Source organism: Chelon labrosus (genome assembly GCF_963514085.1).
Source record: "Chelon labrosus genome assembly, chromosome: 11".
Classification (NCBI taxonomy): Eukaryota; Metazoa; Chordata; class Actinopteri; order Mugiliformes; family Mugilidae; genus Chelon; species Chelon labrosus.
In genome coordinates, this window is record NC_140344.1 from 11,336,360 (window position 1) to 11,358,772 (window position 22,413).

At 42.3% G+C, this 22,413-nt stretch overlaps 1 protein-coding gene across 3 annotated transcripts; it reads left to right on the plus strand.

Annotated features, from left to right (window-relative positions):
- The first annotated feature begins 1,727 nt into the window (after window positions 1-1,727).
- On the plus strand, window positions 1,728-7,515 carry chchd3b (coiled-coil-helix-coiled-coil-helix domain containing 3b). 3 transcript variants are annotated; one of them, XM_084555263.1, is made up of 9 exons: window positions 1,728-1,969; window positions 3,491-4,454; window positions 4,728-4,842; window positions 5,149-5,329; window positions 5,447-5,461; window positions 5,648-5,731; window positions 6,522-6,592; window positions 6,790-6,925; window positions 7,037-7,515. In XM_084555263.1, the coding sequence occupies exons 1-9, from the start codon at window positions 1,877-1,879 to the stop codon at window positions 7,058-7,060; spliced, it is 1,683 nt and encodes a 560-aa protein (XP_084411389.1). In that variant the 5' UTR covers window positions 1,728-1,876; the 3' UTR covers window positions 7,061-7,515. The 3 variants fall into 3 exon arrangements, with proteins under 3 accessions (XP_084411389.1, XP_084411391.1, XP_084411390.1); XM_084555265.1 differs by having other exon boundaries at window positions 1,728-1,951; XM_084555264.1 differs by lacking the exon at window positions 5,447-5,461.
- Window positions 7,516-22,413: the final 14,898 nt, after the last annotated feature.

Here is a 22,413-nt window from a genome sequence, read left to right on the forward strand (position 1 = left end):
ACTGCTGCCGGGAAAGGACGTCTGCCACTGTGTTGGACTTAGAGATGTTTTTAGTCGAATAACCTGCAGCAGTTTTATACCGCTGAGGTTATTTTTCATACTTGATCGCACATTGTAAGTCATACCCCACACAAATACAAACACAATAGTTCAAAGGTTGAAGGTGGTGATGGTGATATTCTACATTTTTATCATGACAGCAAATCGCATGAAAAGACCTAAACCGTTAAATAATGCATTAATTCATTAATATGTATACGGAGACAAAGTAGTAGCTCATGCATCTGACTTTTTGTTGGTGTGTTGTTTAACGTCAAGCACAAAATTTACATACTTTGACTTAATGACAGTTCTCAGATGTATCCACCGTACGATGGATATCATTTCAGTTCTTCCTGCACAGTTTGTGTCTGGAGTACACTTCAGACTTGTTTACGTTGATTCTGAACTCGTTGAAATGCGACACTTGTACTCTGAACGTGTTTACTAGTGTTTCCATCCTGTGTCTGAGGTTGTAGCGACCCTGGTCACTGTCCTGGCCGACGCTAACCGAATCAGAGGATATTAAGCATAAAGCCGAGTCTTTATCCAGTTCCCTTTGTAGTGTATCTGAGCTCTTGGTGAGTCCAACTGCCTCAGAAGCAGAGCTGACCCAGTTTCTAAAATATTTATATGTGAGAATGGCCTGTTATTGTGTTTCTCTATAAGGCTCCAGACGTGCATCTTCAAAGCAACTCTGGACAGTATTTTTGTGATAATTCGGAATAATCAAATGTCAACAAGCCTTTTCACATCCACACATGTATTTAGACTCTTTCAGCTCACTTTTTTGGTTTTCCACCTCACAGACAGACACGCATTTGGTGAAGATATTCTTTCCACATTTTTCACAGACTAAAAAGTCATTCAGGAAAGTAATCTGTATTCGAGGCCTGACATGTCAATGAAGTTTTCACTACAAAAACCACATGCCTGTGGAGTCTGACAAACAACATCACTACAGATTTATAAACTCAAGCTAGTAACATTTCATTTGTTAAATAATTTCACGTCATATTTTGTTTAGCAAAAAAACTTTAAATAAATATTGTTGGGGACTATTTTTAGCGGTGGAGTAACATAATCAGGGCGCTGACTCAGAGTAGTAATCAGTCTCTGAATACACACATGATACTTTATTGTGTTTTTGTTTTTGTTTTTTGGGGTTTTTTGGTGTTTCATGAGATTTGCTGACTATAAGAAAAATATAATTATCACCAGACTTACTGTTGCTTAAGATTAGTACCTCAGTAGCGATCACAGATTCACAATCATGGTGCAACTTTTTGTTTCTCTGTGATGTTTGAATATTTATCATTTAAAGACGACAGTGTATTAGTTTAGTGTGAACGGATTTTACTGAACACTGTAATGTGATGCCGAAAGGACTGAAGCTGTTTATGGACTGAACTGTTTATGCAGCCATAGAGTTGCTGTGTCCTTGCCATATTGTCTCAGGTGTGTGTTGGACCAACCTTTGTCAACAGCTATAATCTCTACACTCCATGCCTACTGAAATTAAAATGACAACATGGCTACTAAAATATTATTCATTCGTAAAAAAATTTTTGTCGTGACAAGATGCATTCTGTAAGTGGAGTTTTATTAGTGTTTAAAGCTGGGACACTTTGTTCTCTCACGCCCCGCTGGCTTTAAGATCCAGGGGACCAATCCGGGGAGGCGTTGTTCAGCTCCGTCCAATGGGAGCCGCTGTTGTTCAGTGTGCGGTGGGACGGGCGGATTGTTGCAGCTGCTTGGAGCTGATTTCACTGGGCGAATAGCCACGCTGTGGATTAAATAATAGCACCTGGTCTTCGTGGTGTATGTGTGGGAGAGGATGGGAGGAAACAGCCCGAGTCACCTCTCTCAGGAGGATGAAGGTGGAGGAGTTACTTTTGTGAAGGGCATTCGGGTGAGTGAGAAACTAAAGGTTAGCAGAGTGCATGTTTGGTTTTGGTCATTAAATAAACCGAAATAAACCGAAATAAACTTCCCTTTATGTTTGTTGTCACTCCGCAGAAAGTCGATGTCTTCCCTAAAGTGAAGTGTTAATTAAAGAAATAACGTGGTTTATTGTCAAAGAGAATTTAGAAATAAAAAATGGGAAAAAACGCACAGAAACATTCGTATTAGGACTACATTTGCACTGATCTTTTTTTTTCAGTTTCATAATAAAAGTATTAAATGGGTTTTAAGTGGGTAGGTTGAGATCATGAAATCATTTTTGTGGTACTGAGATAACCGCTTCTTTGTTAAAAATACTAATAAGATCAGGATGAACTCAACATTAGTTTATTTACTAAATCTAACATTTAATATTGTATTCTCTAGATTGTAAATTTCCTTTAAAAATACAGGACCAAAGAGCTATGGGATATCCATATATCATATTTTAAATCTAAAGTCTGTGGTGATCAGGAGACTCAGGTCTGTTAAAGTTATAAATCTTTGGGTGTATGGAAGTCATCAACCACTGGTTGCTGTATGTGGCAGTAGAATTCAATGATTTTATACATTTTGTCACAGGGAAAGTGGCTGATGTTGATTAAACCAAGCAGCAGATTTATTCATTCATTCATCCATGTGTTTGTTGTTGATGTCGTTGCCAGTGAAGACAAATTAAAGATAATACAAAAACAACAATTAATCTGAAGGTCTGTGAAAACTATCTGAACTATTTAGAGTCTGTAAATACACTTGCTATAAAATCAATTCCATGACAGGACTATAATTTAAATATTAAAAGCTGAGTCTTATAAAAGGTACAGTCATGTTCAGTGCTGGTATTGTAGATGAAGTTCACATTGCTTACACATGACTTGAACCCACAGAGCCGTGATGAATCTACAGCAGCAGAGCTCGGTAGAACAAAGCTGGTGATTTATAACATGCTGCCAAAAGTCCTGCTTTGTTTTGTGATGGCAGCACGTTTGTTCGTTCAGTATGTTTTTCTCTATATTATGTATATTACCATGCGCAGCTCTGTTGACACAGATTGTAAATTTCTTACTTCTTAGTAACTACATTATTTTTATCGTCTCTCAGTGTCTCAGGTTTGCTTTTCAAAGTCCTGAAATAAACCAAACTGATTTTGTGACTGATCCCGGTTCAGCTGCTTGGATTAATCCAGACTTCAGCTATAATCATCATGAAACTATGTTCAGGATCAGGTTTACCTGGAGGGCAGTTTTTAAATTTAAATAAACCTGCTTCATGAGGCAGGAATTCCTTAAAATAAACCTGAACTACTGAAGAAAGCTTGTCCTTATAAAACAAATGCCTGGACTTTCCTCTTTACCCACCAAATCTAAAGAAAAAATAGTCCAAACTGAAACAAAGCTGCAGAAACAGGATTTTAAACAGCAACTAAGGAGCAACCTCGAAAAAATTAAAATAAATGTTGATTCTGTCCAGCAGGTGGCGCTCATAATGCTTTTTCTTATTCCCTCAGCTTTCAGACAAAGTCATTAACCGGATGAAACAGTCTCCAAAGGTCGTCCATCCTCGGCCTGCACCTGAATCTCCAACACCAATGGCCACCCCAGTCCCTGCCCCTCCTGTGGAGCACCTTTTACCTGTACTGACACCTTCTCCCTGTCCGTTAATCGCGACACCTCCACCTTCTCCTCCTCAGGAAGCCCCATCCACACCTCCATCAGTGGAGGCTGCTCCTCCTGTAAAGCTCATCCCTCCTCCTCCTGTGAAGTTTCACTCCCTTCCTCCCGCCTCCGTGGAGCCTGCAGCACCTCCTCCACCTCTGGCCGATCCTGCTGTCTCAGCTCCACCTCCATCAGCACCTTCTCCGCAGGTTGAAACCCCCATGGAGCCTGAGTGTGTTCCTTCACCTGTCGTTCCAATAGTTCTACCCCCTGTTGAATCCTTTGTGCCGACGCACGTAGAGCCAGAAAGCCCAGCTACACCCCGCATAGCAGAAGAAATCAACAAACCTGTCATCCTCCCTCCACCTGTAGAGCCGTCTCCACCATCTGTGGCTCCATCTGAACCTTCATCTCTTCCCTGTGAACCCGTGAAACCAACACCTCCAGCTACAATTGAATTTGAAGTTCCATCTGTTGAACCTCTTCAGTCTGCTGCACCAGTGCAAACACCTCTTGAACCAGTCTTGCCTCACGTTGAACCTGTAGTAGCTCCATGTGAACTGCACCCACCTCCTCCACCTTCTCCTCCAGAGCCCGTTGCAGCGCCGCCTCCTCCTCCAGAGCTCTCATATGAAGAGACCAGCTCACCTTGTCAGTGTGTGGAGCTGGCCATTGCACCCACTGACACCCCTATACATGTACCTCTTACAGAGCCTCCTGCTCCACCTGCTGAGGAGCCCACCATGTCAACGTCTCTGCCCCCTGTTGTTGAGGATGAACTGCCTGTGGTCACCACGACTCCACCACCTACTGCAGGTGAGTCCGGGTCCATCCTAATTAGTAGGAGCTGTGGAAAAGTGGTTAAAGAAGCAGGGGCTGTGTTTATCAGGTCCCTTGAGCAAACACCCCAAACCTGCCCAGGTGCCCTCCATGGCTGCCCTCTGCTCCAAGTGTGCTTACCGTCATTTATTCAATAAAATATCCGGTAGTTTGTTCCATTTTGTTGGTGGTTTCAGGCTCGTGGCAAAAGCTAAAATCTAAAAACTACATATGTTTGTTTTTTTTCCACTGACATGCTTTTGTGTTCAGCCTCGCCCGGTTCTGTCGAAGCGTTGGAGGAAGAACTGAGGCAGAAGATCAAAGCGGAGATGCAGAGAAGTCTGGAGGAGGAGATCAGTCAGAGGAGGCAGGAGCTGCAGCGACAGTAAGGACGTACGATCGTGAAAGTCTGACCGAGTCTCATTGTGTGTCTGAGTTTGGGTTGATTGTTGTATCTTGGTGAGCTGTAGCGCTTCTTTCAAGTGAAAGTAAAATGTTCTGCTCAAGATGCTCATACAAAAGCTGTAATAATTAGGCAGTTGATCATTTAGTTGATTAATAGTATTAATTCAACTATTCTGAGAGCTGATTGATCATCTAAGAAATGTAGGCGTTGCATGAAAACCTCACATTTGACGTGTCGCTGCAGAATTCTCGATTTACTGACAGAAGGTTTTATGTGTTTCTGGAGGCTGGAGATGCTGAGGGCCCAGGTTCAGGCAGAGGCTCAGGCAGAAACTCGGGCTTTGGTGGAGGAGCAAGTGAAGAAGATCCTGGAGGCGGAGAAGACGGCGAACACGGAGAATCTGACAGACTCCATCAAGAAAGAGCGAGCAAAGACCGAAGATGAGAGGCTTATTATGCAGCTTTATGTAAGCCGAATGAGACACGCGTGGCTTTTGCATGTGTCAGGATCTTTCTTGTACATGTGAAATTCTTTCCTCCTCATGTTGTGATTCTCTTTCTTTCTTGCCCTGCTGTTGTTTCAGAGGATGGAGATGAAGGTAAGACAGGAGAGACTTCAACACACATGCATGTCTCGCTCTTTCACTTCCATTCTGCTCTTATCACCGCTCCACAGCTGTGTCTTTATAAGACGGAAAGTAATTTTGAACCACATGCAAATCTGGTGTCACTGAAACTGCTGGTTTTCTGTTCTGACATCCTCTTTGAACGCTAAACTCCCACAGGCTCATCAGCTGGAGGAGAAAGAGAAAGAGCTGAAGAAACGAGATGCTCTCTACAAGGAACATGTGGCAAAAATGGAAACAAGGGTAAGTTCACATGTTGAGAGAATGAAGGTATTTTATTGTGGGTTTAGAGTGGCTTTGTAAGAGCCTCAGATTCACATACTGCAGCATGAAATGAGTCCAAACTACGTCCTAGACTACGTATAGACGATGGACTGAAGGAACAAACACTGAGATATTCTAAAAAAATCCTTTTTTTTTTTTCACAGATATTTCTATTCCATATAAGACAGATATTATTCATACTCGCCTGGGAAAGATAAGGAGGATAATGAATATGTTGAACGTTGATATTTCCTATAAGATACAAAACTTTAAGCCTTCCTATACAGTGTGGATGTGATGGCGTTTGATTGAGAGTGAAGTGACAAACGTAGTCAGTCACACCAACAAATGTGATCGCGTTTTGATTCAAACGTCTCTGAATCCTGACTAGAGCACAGACTCATTCATTCATTCATTCATTCATTCATTCATCTTCTGTAACTGCTTGTCCTCTGGAAGGTCGCGGGGGCTAGAGCCTATCCCAGCTGTCATCAGGTGAGAGGCGGGGTACACCCTGGACAGGTCGCCAGTCTATCGCAGGGCCAACACAGAGAGACAGACAACCATTCACACTCACACTTACGGCCAATTCAGAATCAGCACAGATTCAGTCACTTCACATTAGTCAGAGGATCAAAGGACAAAGAATATATTTTTAGCACCTCTTGGTAATTTTCTGCCACTAGGGGGCGGTGATACTCAACGACACATGGATAAACAGTACAGTTGGACTATTGGTAATGGTGTGGTGTTTTTACTCCTTTGACAGTGTACACACTTTTACAAAGTGTCTGCTGAGACCTTCCAGAGGGCCAAAGAAGAGACTCACAATCGTTTTGCGTAAGTCGGCATCCTGTATTTTTGTACAGTATTTGAACTGAATTTAGAAAATCACTAGAGACGTGTAGTTGTTTTGCATCTGCACTATATGAATTTTGAAAAAGTGATAGAACACAAACTGTAAAGGTTTCATATGTTTTGACCTCATGGTGTCTCCTATCTGCATGTCTGTGTTTTTCCTTTGCATTCTCTTCCAGGCGTTACAACATCCAGCCATTGTGCGGAGACTTGCAGAGTCAGATATTAAAATGCTACAAGGAGAACCCAGGACAGACCCTGTCCTGCTCGCGTATCGCCTCGGCCTACATACAGTGCGTGGACGACGCCAAGAAAGTACGGCTCAGCTATTAAACACATTTCTTGCATCTCCCACTGTTAAAGTTTGCTCACTTCTGTTAGTCCCTGACAACGTTTCCACTTGACTTCTCTCCTCTCTAAACACAGAGTAAACTGAGCCCTGGAGGTTAATGTGCACCACTAGATGCAGATGACGGCTGCTTCAAATAAAACACGGTGGGCAGAAATCATTTCACAGACCTGATGAGGAAGTCACAGCTCCAGTGTTTCGTCATGTGCCATATACCTGCAAACTGACTTGTCTGGTGTAGCACTCCATTGTCACAAACACAAACCCTTTAGCTTTAAGCAAAGAGACACTCAAAATGTTTGAGTTCCCGTTCTTGAAGTCATGAAATCACCTGTGCCAACAGTAAATTGTCTTCAGAATTGAAACAAAACACATTAAATAAGTGGAATATTTAAGGGACTTTGTTTGCATCAGGTAATTGTAGTTTTGTTAAGTTATGAGCTGGGTTAGTCCTTATACGTGTGCCTTAAAGCAAACGCATGAAAAAATATTAAGTGAGCAGAGTGCAATGTAACGGAGATCTGTGCAAAAAAAATAAAAATAAAATGCATCCACAAACTTTGCTATCGACTAGTGGGTGGTTGCCGTGCTCCAGCTGAATTCAGATTCAACACAGGAGTTCAGAGTTCAGTAAAATCATTCCATAACATTAAAACCACTGACAGGAGAAGAAAACAACATTGACCATCTTGTGACATTTCAATGTTCTGCTGGGAAACTTTTGGTCCTGGCATTCATGTGGATCTTACTTAGACATGTACCACCCACCTAGACCAGACCAGGCAACCCCACCCCACAGCAATGACACTCCTTGATGGCAGCAGCCATCCCCAGCAGGATGCAGCCTGACACAGACACACACACACAAACAGTTTAGGAACAACTCAGAAAACATGAAGAACAGCACAAGGTGTTGACCTGGCCTCTAAATTCACTAGATCCCAAACTGATCGAGTATCTGTGGGATGATCCACAGAGGCCCCTCCCCTCAACCCATAGGACCCAAAGGCCCCCACTAACAACATTCTGTTACCAGACACCACAGGACACCCTCAGAAGGACCATGTCCATTCTCTGATGAGTCACAATTGTTTTGGAGGCACAAGGGAGACCTACAGAATATTAGGAAGGTGGTCATAATGTAATGCCTGATAGGTGTATGTTGGTATAACCCAATACAATTGAATAGTGCTACAAAACACAGCCTCCAAAATTAAATCACAGTTGAATCAATAGCTCTCTCTGTTATATTAAACTAATGCTAAATACCATAACCTTCGTGAAGCTAAGGTAGTGCAGGACTGTCTGCTGATTCACTGACCACTGACTGAGTAGTTTCTGATATCTTAACATCTAGAGTATTGTACAAAAATGGAAATGTTTAGCCACATATAGTTTGTGAGTCTCAATGAGAGAGATCATTTAAATAAAATAAATGTATCAAACACAAAATACAATATAACGATTAAAGTCCTGAGTAGTATCGGCAACAAAATCAACTTAAAGTATCAAATGTAGTTAATTGCACAGAACAAGCTCTGTGTTATATTTTTGGAACATTACTCACCACAAAACAGTAGATAATTGAAATACAATTAAATTATAGGGGCTTCAAAGCTGCGCTCATTATTAGTGCAGTGTCATTGTTTATATTCAACCATGAGTCTCTGTGTCAAGATATCAGTGTTAACAGCAGTCTTGAGTCATTCTGCAGCCAAATCTAGGACTTGATCTTTTCGTGTCTGTTAACGTGTAAGTGTTGGTGTCCCATATGATTTAAGGTACACCATGTCCTGCTTCATCTGAGGAGGAAGTGGGTGTTTGCACGAACAGTGGTTGTATGTGCGTGCAGAGACAGAAAAATATACTGGGCCAAAACTCCTATGTTGACAGTTTACATAAAAGAGACTAGATTGAAGGCTTACAGGGTCTTTATATGGGGCGAGAGACCTTCCTGAATAAATCATGAATAGTTTGGTTGAGCAGTTAAAAACAAGGCTGAAGATACATCATCTGTTTGTTGAAACAATGACTTTGGAAGATGCAGAGCTCTTATTTCAGTCTTTCTGAATTATATTCTGCTTTGACTGAAAATTACTTGACTTTGTTCATTTGTCAAAGCTTCAATTTTACGAATCTATTTCATCAGACATTGCAACTTCTCCATGTCCCGCCCATGTCTTCAAACAGGCATTTCACAAATCTTGATGTGTTCTGACTGAAGCAGACCTATAGTTTTTGTTTTCCTGCTGCAGCTCAGACCAGCAGCCTCTTACAGCCTCCTCCACTCACTGCACAAGACAAGCCAGGAAAATAAAAGAGAAATGAAGCTGCAGTCTGCAGACCAGACCTGACGTCAAGTTCCTTCATAAGGCTCAGAGGAAGCAGTGGCCAGCTCACCAGTGTTTATCTGTGGTTTTATTTGGGTTTATGCATGCAAGAGCAGTGCTCTGCTCATTATGCAATTGCGTTTGAGTGCACCGGTGGCTTTTGAAAAAAGCATTGCCCTACATGTATCTGTGTTTTCGTGTGTTTGATCTATTTTTATCAGTCCAATGAAAAAAAAAAAAACATGCACGCTGCAAAAATAAAATTAGTTTTTGTTTGGTTACCAGGGCTGCTGCATTTTCCGGTTTTACATAATTAATGGATTTGTCATTGACTGACTTAATGTCTGATGTTTAGTTTCATTGCTTTATGACTTTCTGGATTTGTCTAGTGATTGTGAGAAGCTGAAGACAGGGGAAAGTCCTTGTGGCGGCATGGAGAGACAGCCGGCAGGAGGGAATAGACCCCATTGGGGTAGTCATGGTTTAGCTTTCCATGTCTGTAGTTTCTCATGTTTGCAGCATGCTAGAGACACCCGCCGTAGCTACGAAAAGCCAAGTAAAGAGAATACCCCCAGAGTCTGCAAGAGCGGGGCCGGAAGAAGACTGATCGGCTGATAACACGGTAACAACTGGACCGGAAATGACTACAAGTAACGACAACACAGTGCAAGAGAACACCACAGCAATTGTCACAGCTACTGGTGCAACAGCAGGCCACAAACTGCATATTTGTGTCTGTGGATGGAGGAAGATTACATCTCACCATGGGTTGAGGATTCATCAAGGAAAGAAAAGGTGTTTGAGTTAAGCATTGATTACTAGGATCAAATCAGTCAAATGAAGCACAGGATCTAGATGCAAACCATAGTTTGCAGTGCATCAGCACCACTGTCATGGAGAATGCAAACTCAAGCACAAAATTACCAGTGGAAGAGACCTCCAAGACATACAGTCAAAAGGAGACTTCCTGGGCACAGAAATGAAGTGAAGTGGCCCGGTGCTGCTGACAAAAAGCTGTGGGAAACAGTGAATATGGACTTGACCCTGACCCTTGAGCAACTTTTAGGCACAGTGGAAAGTAAATTGGAGAGAATGGGAGACATCATCTACCAGTATGGTGCAGAATGTTTTGGGGTACAAGAGGCGAAAGGTGCTAAAAAGGTTCCAATCCCAATAGTTTCCTGCAGGCAACAGGAGATCAAGCGCCTTGTTCAGGAAAGGAGACAACTCAGGAAACAATGGAAGTGGAGTGGAAAAGGAGGGCACAAACGCTCTTCAAGCTGGCATTAAATCCTGTCTGGCATCCCTCTGCAGAGCGGAGAACATGAGAAAATGCAGGAGGAAGAAAGAACAAACAAGAACACAGTTCCCTAAGATCCCTTCAAACTCCTAAAGACTCTCTTCACCAAGGAAAAAAGTGGAGCTCTAAAAACAACAAAGAACGACCTGGAGAAGCACTTGAGAGCAATGCATTCTGACCCAAGGCGCCATAACGCTTGGCCATCCCCTCAGACATCCCACCAACCAAGAACGCACCAGATGTCCTGAGATTTCTCTGAAGGCTCACAAGAACAGTATAGCAGAAGAGGACTATCCCCAAAGTGTGGCGTTGGGCAGAAGGGGTACTGTTCTCAAAAGAGAAGGATGCAGTAAACATCAGTTAATTCTGGCAAATCTCCCTACTTAATGTGGAGAAAGTTTTCTTCAGCGCCATCGCACAGTGGATGGCCGAGTACCTGCGGAGAGAAGGGACCTCCATGCGATATTCCTGGATCTCGCAAACACCTTTGGTTCTGTGATCCATGAACTCTTTTGGGCTGCTTTCACATCCCGGACATGATCACAACCTCTTGGCGTTGCCTGGAAGTAGGCGTCATGGCTGGATGCATCACCTCTCCACTGGCATTCACCATGGCAATGTAAATCATCATTCGAGCCTCAAAATAGGTAGGTGGACAGCGAGTCAGTTCCTCTGTGTGCCTTCCTCCACTCAGGGCCTACATGGACGACATTACCACCCTGACTACCCTGACTTTCCTGAAGACTGCTCAGGAAACTGGAGGAGAACATCAGTTGGGCCCTACAATCCACCAAGTTGTAAAGTGCCTTGAATCCACCCTGGAGGTCAAGCGAGCTGCCATCAACTCCCTACCATCGCCAGTATCCAACCCCCCATGGACAACTGGATTTGTCTGTGAAGGGGCTAACGCAGCCAGGAGCAGCTCCACATCATCGGAGAGAGGCTATCTGTCCTCAGCACGTGACTGGAAACTCCTGGTGGATATTGGCAGACAGCTTGTCTTCCCTCCAGAGATCGCCACTACCACCATAAGACGTGATATGGTGCTCTGGTCCCCTTCTCTAAAGAAGGTTTACATCATTGAGCTGACTTTACCCTGGGAGGATTCTGAGGTGGAGGCATACGAGCAAAAACATCTGCGCTATGCTGTGTTAGCTGCTGAAACAAAGCATCAAGCAGCGGACCAAAAGGTAAACTCAGGGAACACAACGCCCCTACCATGCATAGTCCCTTGAGATGTCCGTAACATTACAACAAGGCGACTCTCATAAACAATTGGACATGAGATGCATGCTCAGGACTGATCACCCTGTAGCCGGCTGCCTCTGATGAGGGTGTAAAGGCAAAACACTCCATGAACCAGAACCTGAATTTAATGATGCTTCAGCAGTTAGTGTTGCCACAACATACATATTTATGCTCATGAGTGAAAATGTATCAAATACAGATGACACCAGTCCACAGTGCACTTTGAGTTTAGTGCTAATTTGTGAATGTTAGCATGCTAAACATCAGTATGTTAACATCGCGTGCATAGCATACCAGCAGTAGCATTTTGTTCCGGGTCCTGCTCTGCTGAAGCACAACATCACAGAGCTGCTAGCATGGCCAAAGACTAATGTCACTAATATTCATAGACCCAGACAGTGAATAAAGTCCAAAACAAGTCTGAACTCCTTGAGCAGAAAACAACTTTCTTTCTTAAAGTTGTTTCACTTCTCATCTGAGAGGCTTCCTCAGTTCTAGCTAACTGGTGGGGAGTTACCGGTTTTATTTAGGGCCTTCTGTGTGTGGTTACTTACTAAAACACCACATTACTTCATAACCTGAGGCCTGCCTGACTTAAGGTGTGAATGGTGGTAAAACACCATTATTTTTAACATAGTTAATAACTAGCACGTGAACGTAGTGGCACTGATGGATGTGTATACTGTTTGTTAACACATTTGTGTTTTCAGCTTGTTGCAAGGACCCAATCTGACCACACACAACTGATGACTTTGGTTTTAATAATACCATAAATATCTTTTTTTCTTCCTCTTCTCTCAGACTGCCATCCTGCTCTATGCTTGCTCTCTTTTCATGGCCATTGTCATAGAACAATTCACTGAGAGGATCGTTTGACCCTCCAGATTCCCAGAAACTCACAATCCCCATCCATTAAATTTCCATGACGTTGAAGCTGTTCAGTTTAACACCACCACTAACTGGCTGCTGCCTGTCTGGTGATGTCCCGTCCTCCTCTCACATCCAGCTCTTACTGCTGAGGGCGGGGTTCATTAGTGCTGAACTGACCACATCATCATCTGCTTTGAAGCCCAACTGGAGTGAAGCTCCAACCTTGATTATTTGCTTTTTCATTCTGTCTAATAATTTCAACTGTCTAATATTGAACATTTTACATCTTTCATAGTGCAAAATCACCAAAGGATTTTGAATCATTTCTTCATACCTGTACTTTCATGCCTGGATTTCTGACTCTTTCAGTCCAGAATTTTTCATTTAGTTTATAATAATAAAAAAAAAAATAACTATATCTGTCCCCAGACTCCCCTCAGGAAATTTGCTTTGTAACAGTTAAGCTTCTAATATTATTATTATCAGATTACAGTGACACTTTCTTTGCACCCAGCTAAACACAACCTTATATTCTGAATTATTCTGAATAATTTCCCACATCTTAGTAGAGATGGAAAACAGTTTGAAAATGCTATTTAGATGAAAGATGAGAAAATATAATAACAAGATTTATAAAGCTGTTAAATGAGTAACTGAGCAAAGCTTAATACATACAACAGTAATTTACTAGCATTGTTAGCAGGTTTAGCGCTATGTACAGGAAGATATATTTTACATCTCAGTGGTCACAGAATAGCCACAATAAACAGAGTACCAGCTGATGACGGCCCAACAGGGCATCTAAAGGATGAATACAAGATGATGTGACAGTAACAGTTGCTATAGCAACATAACGTTCAACAAAAGCCAACAGAGATTATCAGACTAAAGTGACATTTTGTTTTCACTTTATCACTCAGTTCTGTTGGCTGAATGGATTTAATTTGTCCTGTTTGAACTGCTGAGTCCATACTCTATATCGCTCTACTACTGCAGATAGGATGTCATGCTTACAATAATAACTGGAACACTGTATTGCCGCAGTATGTGTCCATGTTCTTAGCATCCTCTCATCTCACAGCATTTAGATTTCTCTGAAGGACACAGGCCTTTGGAACTGGGAGGTGATGAATGGATGAATATAGGTGGAGAGCGTATTATAATAGAAAAAATAATGTAACATCAAGAAAAGGAGGCGTGTACGTGTAGTTGTGTTTGTGGCCAGTATCTCATTCCACAAAGAAAACCCATCTCTGTAACCTGGACACCTACTCAGTGTTCTCAGAAACACCAAAAAACATAAAGACTGCTGGCTGCTTTATTGTCTTCATCAGTGTCACATCACAGCTCTTCGCTGGATCCTTGTTAGAAAATTAAGGATTTATTGCTCCATTGAAGGGAATCTATTCATCTCTTTTGCTGTTGACACGGGAAGCGTACATATGGCTTTGCTAAAAAAACAACAAGAGCTGCACGCACGTTGATTTAATCGCAGTTTAGACGGCTGAAAGATCCAAGTGTCAGTCCCTTCAGAGCGTCACATACAGTATGTGTTCAGATATCTTGTATTTAGCTACATTTGGAAGGCGCTGAGTTTGTCGTTATGCAATCCTGTCCTTTCTTTGGCGGTGCTATAGTGATTGTTACCAAGGACGTAGCGATCTGAAGCGCGCAGACTACTCGATTAGAACTGTTGCATAACTGTTTTTTGTGTGTGTTTTCTCTTGCTGCCTTGCCCACCGGACCCAAGGGTGACTGTGGCGCCTGATGGTATATAACCTCAACAGTCTCACAGGATACAGGTCATGTACACAGTAGGTGCAACAGATTCCACTTGTTACACACAGAGACATACAGATGCCATGCATCTGTTTTTCCAACATCTTGTCTTACAGGTAGTGCTTAAATAGACATTTCAAATTACATCCTATTTTCTTCATACGGGGAAGAAAGAGTATGTTTCTGACCTGTCTTCCCACCCTGTCTGTACCAACATCTTGCATTCGTCCATGCAGTCAGTGCTCAGTGACCACCTTTCCCAGTCCCATCCAACCACCCATCAGTTCTTTCTGCCCGCCACCCAAGACCCTAGCTGGCTGCCTCTCCCATCTGCTCATACGCTTCATATCATACATGACCTTCTTAATAAAAGAAAATATCATAACATAAATGAATGAATGAAAATAAACCTGTAAGCCAAATCTAGTTTTAAACGTGCTGTCACAGCTTTTGACCATGTGGGGGCAGCAGAAACAACTACAAACAAAATACTGACTAAACTTCAGCTGTTGAGGCTGTAGCGATATCACATTATTGCTAATTAAACGTCCAGCAGAGGCAGAGAAACATTTTGCAATTTGAAGTTATTGTTTTTTTGGTCAACTGAAGTCTGAAGTCTAACATTGTCTCCTTTTAGGTCCTTTTCGGTCCGTTTCGGCCCGGGTCTCCACCAGCTCCTCTTTAGTTGCTAAATGCTAAATGCTAAATGCTGCTAAATGCTCCGCTAGTTTCACCAGCTAATTAGCGCTACAAACGACCCCTTTCACACCCGCTGTTTTGACCATTTCGACGTTATTGATGCGGTTCTTGTCCAAAGATAAATTGAAAAATTAACACCACTTTCAAGTCTGTAAAGTAATGCTAATCTTTGCTTAGCCTTATGCTACTTCCTGCAGTCTGCTCATTGTGTGCAACATCACTGTGATGACAAGACTGTGAGCTGCCTAAAAAAATGATCTAGCTTGTTTGCCCAAGTGGTTTCCACTAATGAAACTGTTTTATTTCTATGTGAACTTTAGACACATTTTAGGCTAGATGTTCCTCTCTGTTCCATGCTAAGCTAAAATACTGTTGTGTTTCATTTCTGTTTCATTTAATTTGGTAGAGTTGCAGTTAACTTATTTAACTGATTTACTTGTTGTAAGGCTATTTACTGTCTACTTCTTCAATGCTAAGTCAGAGCTGATCATGGAAATAGCAACTTTTATTTCAGACTTTTTCAAGTAAGTACCTCTTATTCATAGAAGATGATATTGTTCATTTTGGCCTAGAGTTGTTTAGCTACTACCGTTTGAATTTGAGAATGTTTTCTTGAGTTGGAAATTTCAAAAACAGCCCACGGTTTACAGGGTTTACTCAAAACAACAACTTCAACAACAGTTTTTCAAAATGCGCTGCTTTAATTTCACTTCTTCTTTATGGTTTCCAAACAGATTCAAAAGCAAACACACTTTCAATGCTGTTTGGTTTTTCGATACAGCCCACATTGTGTGCAAGTAATACTGTGTAATTATGTGTTCAGCACGCTAGGTCATGACTGCGAGAGCTGCAGTGAAACAGCCTCAGTACATGTCATGTCTCCGTGGTTTACTTAGAACAGAGAGAGAAGAAGAAGGAAGAACATCGGGTTGAAGAGAGGAGGGAGGTTTTCAGTCTTTCTGAGTCTAAAGCAAAGTTGTCCTCCTCTGACGCAGCTGCTGAAGATTAGGGATTGTAAAGGATGGTCAGGATGCTGGATTGCGAGTGAAAGGCGACCGAGGGAGCAACAGGAAAGATTCCTTGCGATGTTGTGGCTTCAGAATCACATACAGCTGGATGGATGGAGGTTGAAGTTAAAAGCAGAGCGAGTTATAGCAGGTGAACGCGCTCTCTTCGAGGATGCTGGATGGCTAACAGCTGGATCAGAGTGCCGCTGTTGTTACAGTGATGGGGAGGAGGGTTTTTGCGGTGAGATTGGGGTGAGAGGTTGATGTGACTCAGCCCAACAGCCACTTCCTTTGGCATCTTCAGGATGGACAGATGAAAGCTGGAGAGGGAGCGAGTCATCGTGTGGCCAGCTTACTCACCATACAGGAACTGGTACTGGGAAAGGAAGCACGTGCTCGGTGAAGGGGGCTGGGCTTATGCGTGCATGTCTATGAGTGGACCATGCGTTTGGTCTCTGACAGAGGAACAATTATTCCGCTTCCCGTAACACCAGAGGAATGTGGGGTGAGATTCCTGCTCTGTGAGTCGTGCCCTCTCACCTGCCACCTCCATACGGATACAATTTCATCCGTCCCCTTTCCCCCTCAGCCGGGGAATTTCCCACTTGGTGTGGTTACACTCATGGAGGAAGTTACGGAGCCTTGTTTGTTTAAGCCACATTGTTCTGTTAATAAAGGGATTCTTCATTTTATGGTTACTTTCACAAAATTATGGCTCTGTTTCTCAACCTATTTGGTTATTTTGAAGGAAATCAGGAGTCTAATTGGCTCTAAAATGAGGCAAACCTCAGAAAAAAAAACATTTTAGAGTTGGTCATACACAAATGTGTAGCAAATAAATCAAGAGGATTACGTGGGTTATGTGTGTAAATAGAGTAATTGCTTGTTGGTGCTGGGGAGAGTAAAGATGCTTTGTCATGCTGGGTACGTAATGTTTGTGTGTGAGTGAGCTCTTAGGCAGCAGCTAGTGTAAATTATATTTGCTGCACGGGTAATTATCTTGTGGGAACATGTTTCTAAAGTGTGCAAAACATTCATATCTTCGCTGTTTGCACCCTCCACAACTTACTGTAAATATAAGTATGAATACAGAGCCGTCTGTCTGCATGTGTGTGTCTGTGTATGTGTGTGTGGGAGCTCATGTTGACTCACGGTTACAGTAATGGCTCTGGCAGAGCAGTGGATGAACAACTCACGCTGACAGTAAAGAGCAGAGAGAGAGAGAGAGAGAGAGAGAAGGAGAGAGAGAGAGAGAGAGAGCAAAAGAAAGAGGCAAGAGGGCTGAGCTCTCAGTGGCATCTCCATCTCATAACTCCTCTGCCGCTCAGTGTGTTCACATAAACACACACACAGAGAGGAGACAGCCCTGAGGACTACAGCACCTGCAGAACACCATAACACAGGACACTTCAGAGCAGCACTGGACAGGACTGTCTGGGCGTTTACTCGGAGCAGCAAGTGTAAAATGTCGCCAGGGAGGAAATAATGCATCGCACGGTAGGCGTCGAGGCATTCGCAACAGGTCTGTGTTTGTTTTTATCACTAATGTCCATTTTATTTGTTATTCTGTAATATGAAGACAAATGTGTCGTTTCACCACAAGCATTTTATGTGTTGTCTTTGTGCTACTTTGCATAATGCTTTGGGATGTTACAGAAAATGACGTAGCAGTTTCACTTTCAGTGTATTTTTGAACCACAGTCGGTGACCTGTAGACATGCTCAGGAGCCGCTGATATCTTCAGACAGGTTTGAAGCTTCGCACGCATTTTGTTTCATGAATGGCAGTAACTGGACAGCTCTGACACAAACAAGATGACCAAGCCAAAGTCAAGGGAAGGATATTAATCAGCACTCTGCCCAGGAAGAAAACCAGAAAAGAGTTTATTTTTTTTCTCTAAATTACTACTCAGTAACCTCAAATACAGAGAGTATTATCAGTCACTGTCACTCCCCTTGTACTCACTGAAGAATGTGAAACCGCTTGAAACCGTGACTGATCGTTGGTACTTCAAGGCCAATCCTTTCTATACTGAAAGATCCTGTTATATATGTGTGTCTGTACAGGACTTTCTCTTTTATCTGAATGCTGCATATGTGAGTGCCAGGTGACCACACCTGGAAACTGTCCTACATCAGCACAGGTGTATATATAGCTACAGAACGCTTTCCCTGCAAACCTCATTCTGCCATTTAAATCCTGCGTCTGATGAAGTCTTCCTTTGTCTGCACAGTCGCTGTTCTCAGGAAAGGCAGTAAAAGTCCCGACTAATTAACAGCACACTGGCGAGTCACTAAAATCTCTGGTTACTCATCCTCCGACATCAAATACAGTGACACTTATTTCCATATTCCAGATACCTGCCTGTTTGTAATTGATGATCACCGCTGTGTTTTAAAAAGCCATGGAAATGCTGTAATGACTCATCCGTCACAAGAGTTACTGTCTTGACACATGACACGCATCCCAAGTGTTTAGATCATAGTCACCAGTTAGGGATGTGTTTCCACCATCCGGTCTACTGGCATTATCAGGACTCTGACCCCAGCAAGATACCATAGATTCCTCTTGTACGTCTCTCTCACCTCCTTAAAATACTGTTCTGATATTCTGGGAATAATGCTTATGTGCCATCTGGCCGAGAGTTTTATGAGAAGATCAGTGCCACACTCCTATGCCGCTCATACCTAAATGTGAAGCTACAGCCTCTTAGCTGAGCCTGGAGACAGTTCTGACTCCGTCTATAGGAAACAGAAATCCACCTACAAGCGCTGCTAAATTGACAACTTGCCAATTTAAACAGATGCTTTATGCTTCCTCTTATCTATAGTATCCCTTACTGTTTTAATGGCCAGCTAAGCTAACCACTCTCTGGCAGATTGAGTGGTATCAATCTTGGTTTTCATGAAGAGTGCCTATAAAAAGGATTTTCAGATTATAACCATAGTGCTTTACTTGTGTCTGACTCACATTGGCCTCATCTGAGCTTCAAACTGATCAAATTCATCAGTCACTACTTCAGGGACCTAAAAATGAGATCTCGTTTGGTGGGGTCAGCAAGCCTCCGTGTCTCCTCCCTCCTCCATCTCTCTACCTTGGAAGCACATGATTGCACGTATTGTTGGGATTATACCTTCCGCCGCCATTAAAGATAATAGCTCTGCGTGCCCCACGTGTGAACTCACTTAACCATGCTTTCAATCTGATGACGACGTGAGGCAGTGACTGGAAGCCTCCACCTTCAGGAGGAGCTAAGGGGCTCGTGAAGCAAAGCCTTCACCGACTCATGCTTTACATTTCCCAGTGACGATGAACTGACTCACTTCTGCTTTAAGTGTTCAAAGTTGATGACAATGGGTAAAAATATTGGAGCGACAAGAGATAACTGATGACTACCCCATGTCTTTCCCCGCTCTCATTTAGCCGTGACTCTGTCATCAACCCAGTTTGGTGATGCAGACCAATCTAAACCCAGAGGAGGGTGGGGTTTAATTTCCTCTCTCTCCTAACTCATCCAGTTACTAATCCTTTCCTTAAATGAAAACAAGCATTATCTTTCCCTGCATCTTGGCGTCTGTGCTCTTTAATACATTTATTCAGTGAGATTTAGGGTAGATGGGAAGGGGAAGAGGTGTGATGAACTGTGTGTCACATGACAAACCCCTTTTAGCTCCAGTTTAAGTGAAGCCATCTGGGAACAAACATTACTCAGAGCTCCAACGGTGGAAAACAGTATTGTTAGACCTGCTAGACCTCCCTGATACCTTTATGGTGCATATTTTATGTCACCATAGAGGCTCAAATGTGATTATTCAACTGTACCAGAACTGGCTATTCATAGATGACAGTGATGTCCTAATTCTGTGTTTTCAAAAGTATAGGCAAACTTGAACGGAGAGCTACTACTGCATCAGCTAATACTCAGTTTGTTGTTTTGTTCATCATCTCTTAATAAAGGAAAGGTTAAACATTTTGGGAAACAAACACATTCACTTTTTTTGCTAAAAGTTGAAAATGAGAAGATTGGAGCTACGGACAGGAAGCATTTAGCTTAGCTTAGCATATAGACTGCTAGCATGAGGAATAAAGCAACCCTGGCCTTAACTGTCCTATGATGTCGTACCTCTAAAGCTCACTAAATGAAGACTTTATATGTCTTTCCATATATACTAGTTTGTTTAATCCACAGAAAAACCAAAGTGTTTAGATGGTAGTTTGCATGTTTACTTAGCATTAAATAAAATAGAGGTTGGATATTGCTAGTTGTCCTCAGTCCCTGTTGATAGCCAGTTGATAGCTTATTTTGGCTTAACATAAAGGCTACAATGTGAAAACAACTAGGTGGCTTTGCCCATTCGTAACAGATATATCTTATTTGTTATAGCTGTACTAAAGTTAAAGGTGTGTTGTGCAGTTTGTTGTGTCAGGCAAAGTGGTTTATTGTGCAGCTATTAAATAACCCGTTGAACCAGCGTTACTCTCTCCATTTAGCAGCCACACCTTGCATGTTATTTTTACTCTTTGGTTTTTATATGAATTAAACATATGAGATACACCATGGCAAACTGTTAAATGCATAGGTGTGTGGGTTTTTTTGTTTGTTTTATTTTATATGGAGCCAGGCTAGTAGTTTGTGTGCATCAGTCATTATGCTAAGCTAGTTAAACGGCTGCCAGCTTCAATCATATTTTGAATCATATTTATAGAGTCATATTTATAGAGTCTTCTTTTCTAGCTCACTTCATAAAAAGATTATTTCTTATTTGTACAGGATGATGTTGGTCGAAGCCTGATCTGATTTTGCTATTTGTTGTGATTATCTTAGCCAGGTGGAGTGAAGGTGACACTGGGAGTTTCCTCCAAGCCTTGCAGACACGGCCTCTCTAAAAATATCCTTTTGAACTTCACCAGGTGTAATATTAAATTTCTTGCACTACTGGATGACTGGCTCGCTACGTAACCACACCCTCTGCCGTTCATGTGCAGAAGCTGTCGAGCAGCGAGGGGAGCAACACCTGCATCGGCTTAGCTACACAAAGCATGCTGTCCATATGCCACAATAACATATATCTCTGTTTCTGTATCCATTATGTGTCACACAGCAGGTTTTAGACAAATCAGAGGACTTGTTGAGTAAAGAACTGCACTCAGAAACTGATTTCATCTGGTGACGTAGATGTTCGTACCCAGTCTCTAGCACCATATGAAATCAGTGTTCTGGGAGGTGGACCATCAGCATGTACAGACTCTGTACATGAATAAACTGAAATACGATGCCTAAAAGTAGGTCACATTTGTATAAATTACTGTATGCTCCCGCTTCATTCACTAACAGCTCCCAGCTGCTGTTCTGCTTCTTGTTATGTCTTTTTCCCTCCCTGTATCTCTCTGTGTTTCTTCTCAAGCATACGTCTCTAAGAATTGTTTTTTACTCATCTATATATTCTGTTTCCATGAGTCTCATAGTTGAGATTCATAGAAAACAAAATGTGAATGAAACCATGAGGAATGTTATATTTGGTTTTTGATGTGCCCATAATAAACGTTACAGAGCTTGTCACAGTTTATGTGTAGGAGACTTTTCACCAGAATAAAGCACGGAAAAGCTGCATGTCTCCTGTATTTCAGTGTGTTTGTACTCTTTCATCTGTCACAGAGCTGAGTGCATCATCTCATCAGGTTTCAGGTGAACTCAAGGTTTCTTAGCTCATTTTGAAATCAGTGAAAAACACTGGTGACATGTTGGGAATATATTACAGAAAAATGGAAACAGAAATTCAGTTAAGTCACGTAAAGCTCAAAAACAAAAGAAAAGCAGGAGAAAAATTAAACACGGGGTTACCATTAGGCAGTTAAGCATTCAGCAGACAATAATCTGCTTTAAACCCAAACTGCACAGAGTTACAGTAGATGTATATCATCCCACAGGACAGTTTGTTTTCGTTTTGAGCGTGCCAATCCTTAATTAGCACATCTTTCTATATACTTCTAACTGTGGATTCATCGCACAAAGTGTGAGTCATGAGCCCGAAGGAATAGTGCATGTCCTCATGTCCACAAGGAGCCATTTTAAGTCTCCTCCTCATCCTGATTTAAAGAAGACACTACAGCAGTGATGTCAGGCTTCATAGATCATGACACCGACATGCATCAAAGTGGAACGGATGGCCACGCTGAGGTGATGATGGGCTCATGAAGGACGGAGCTATAGGACTGAAGGA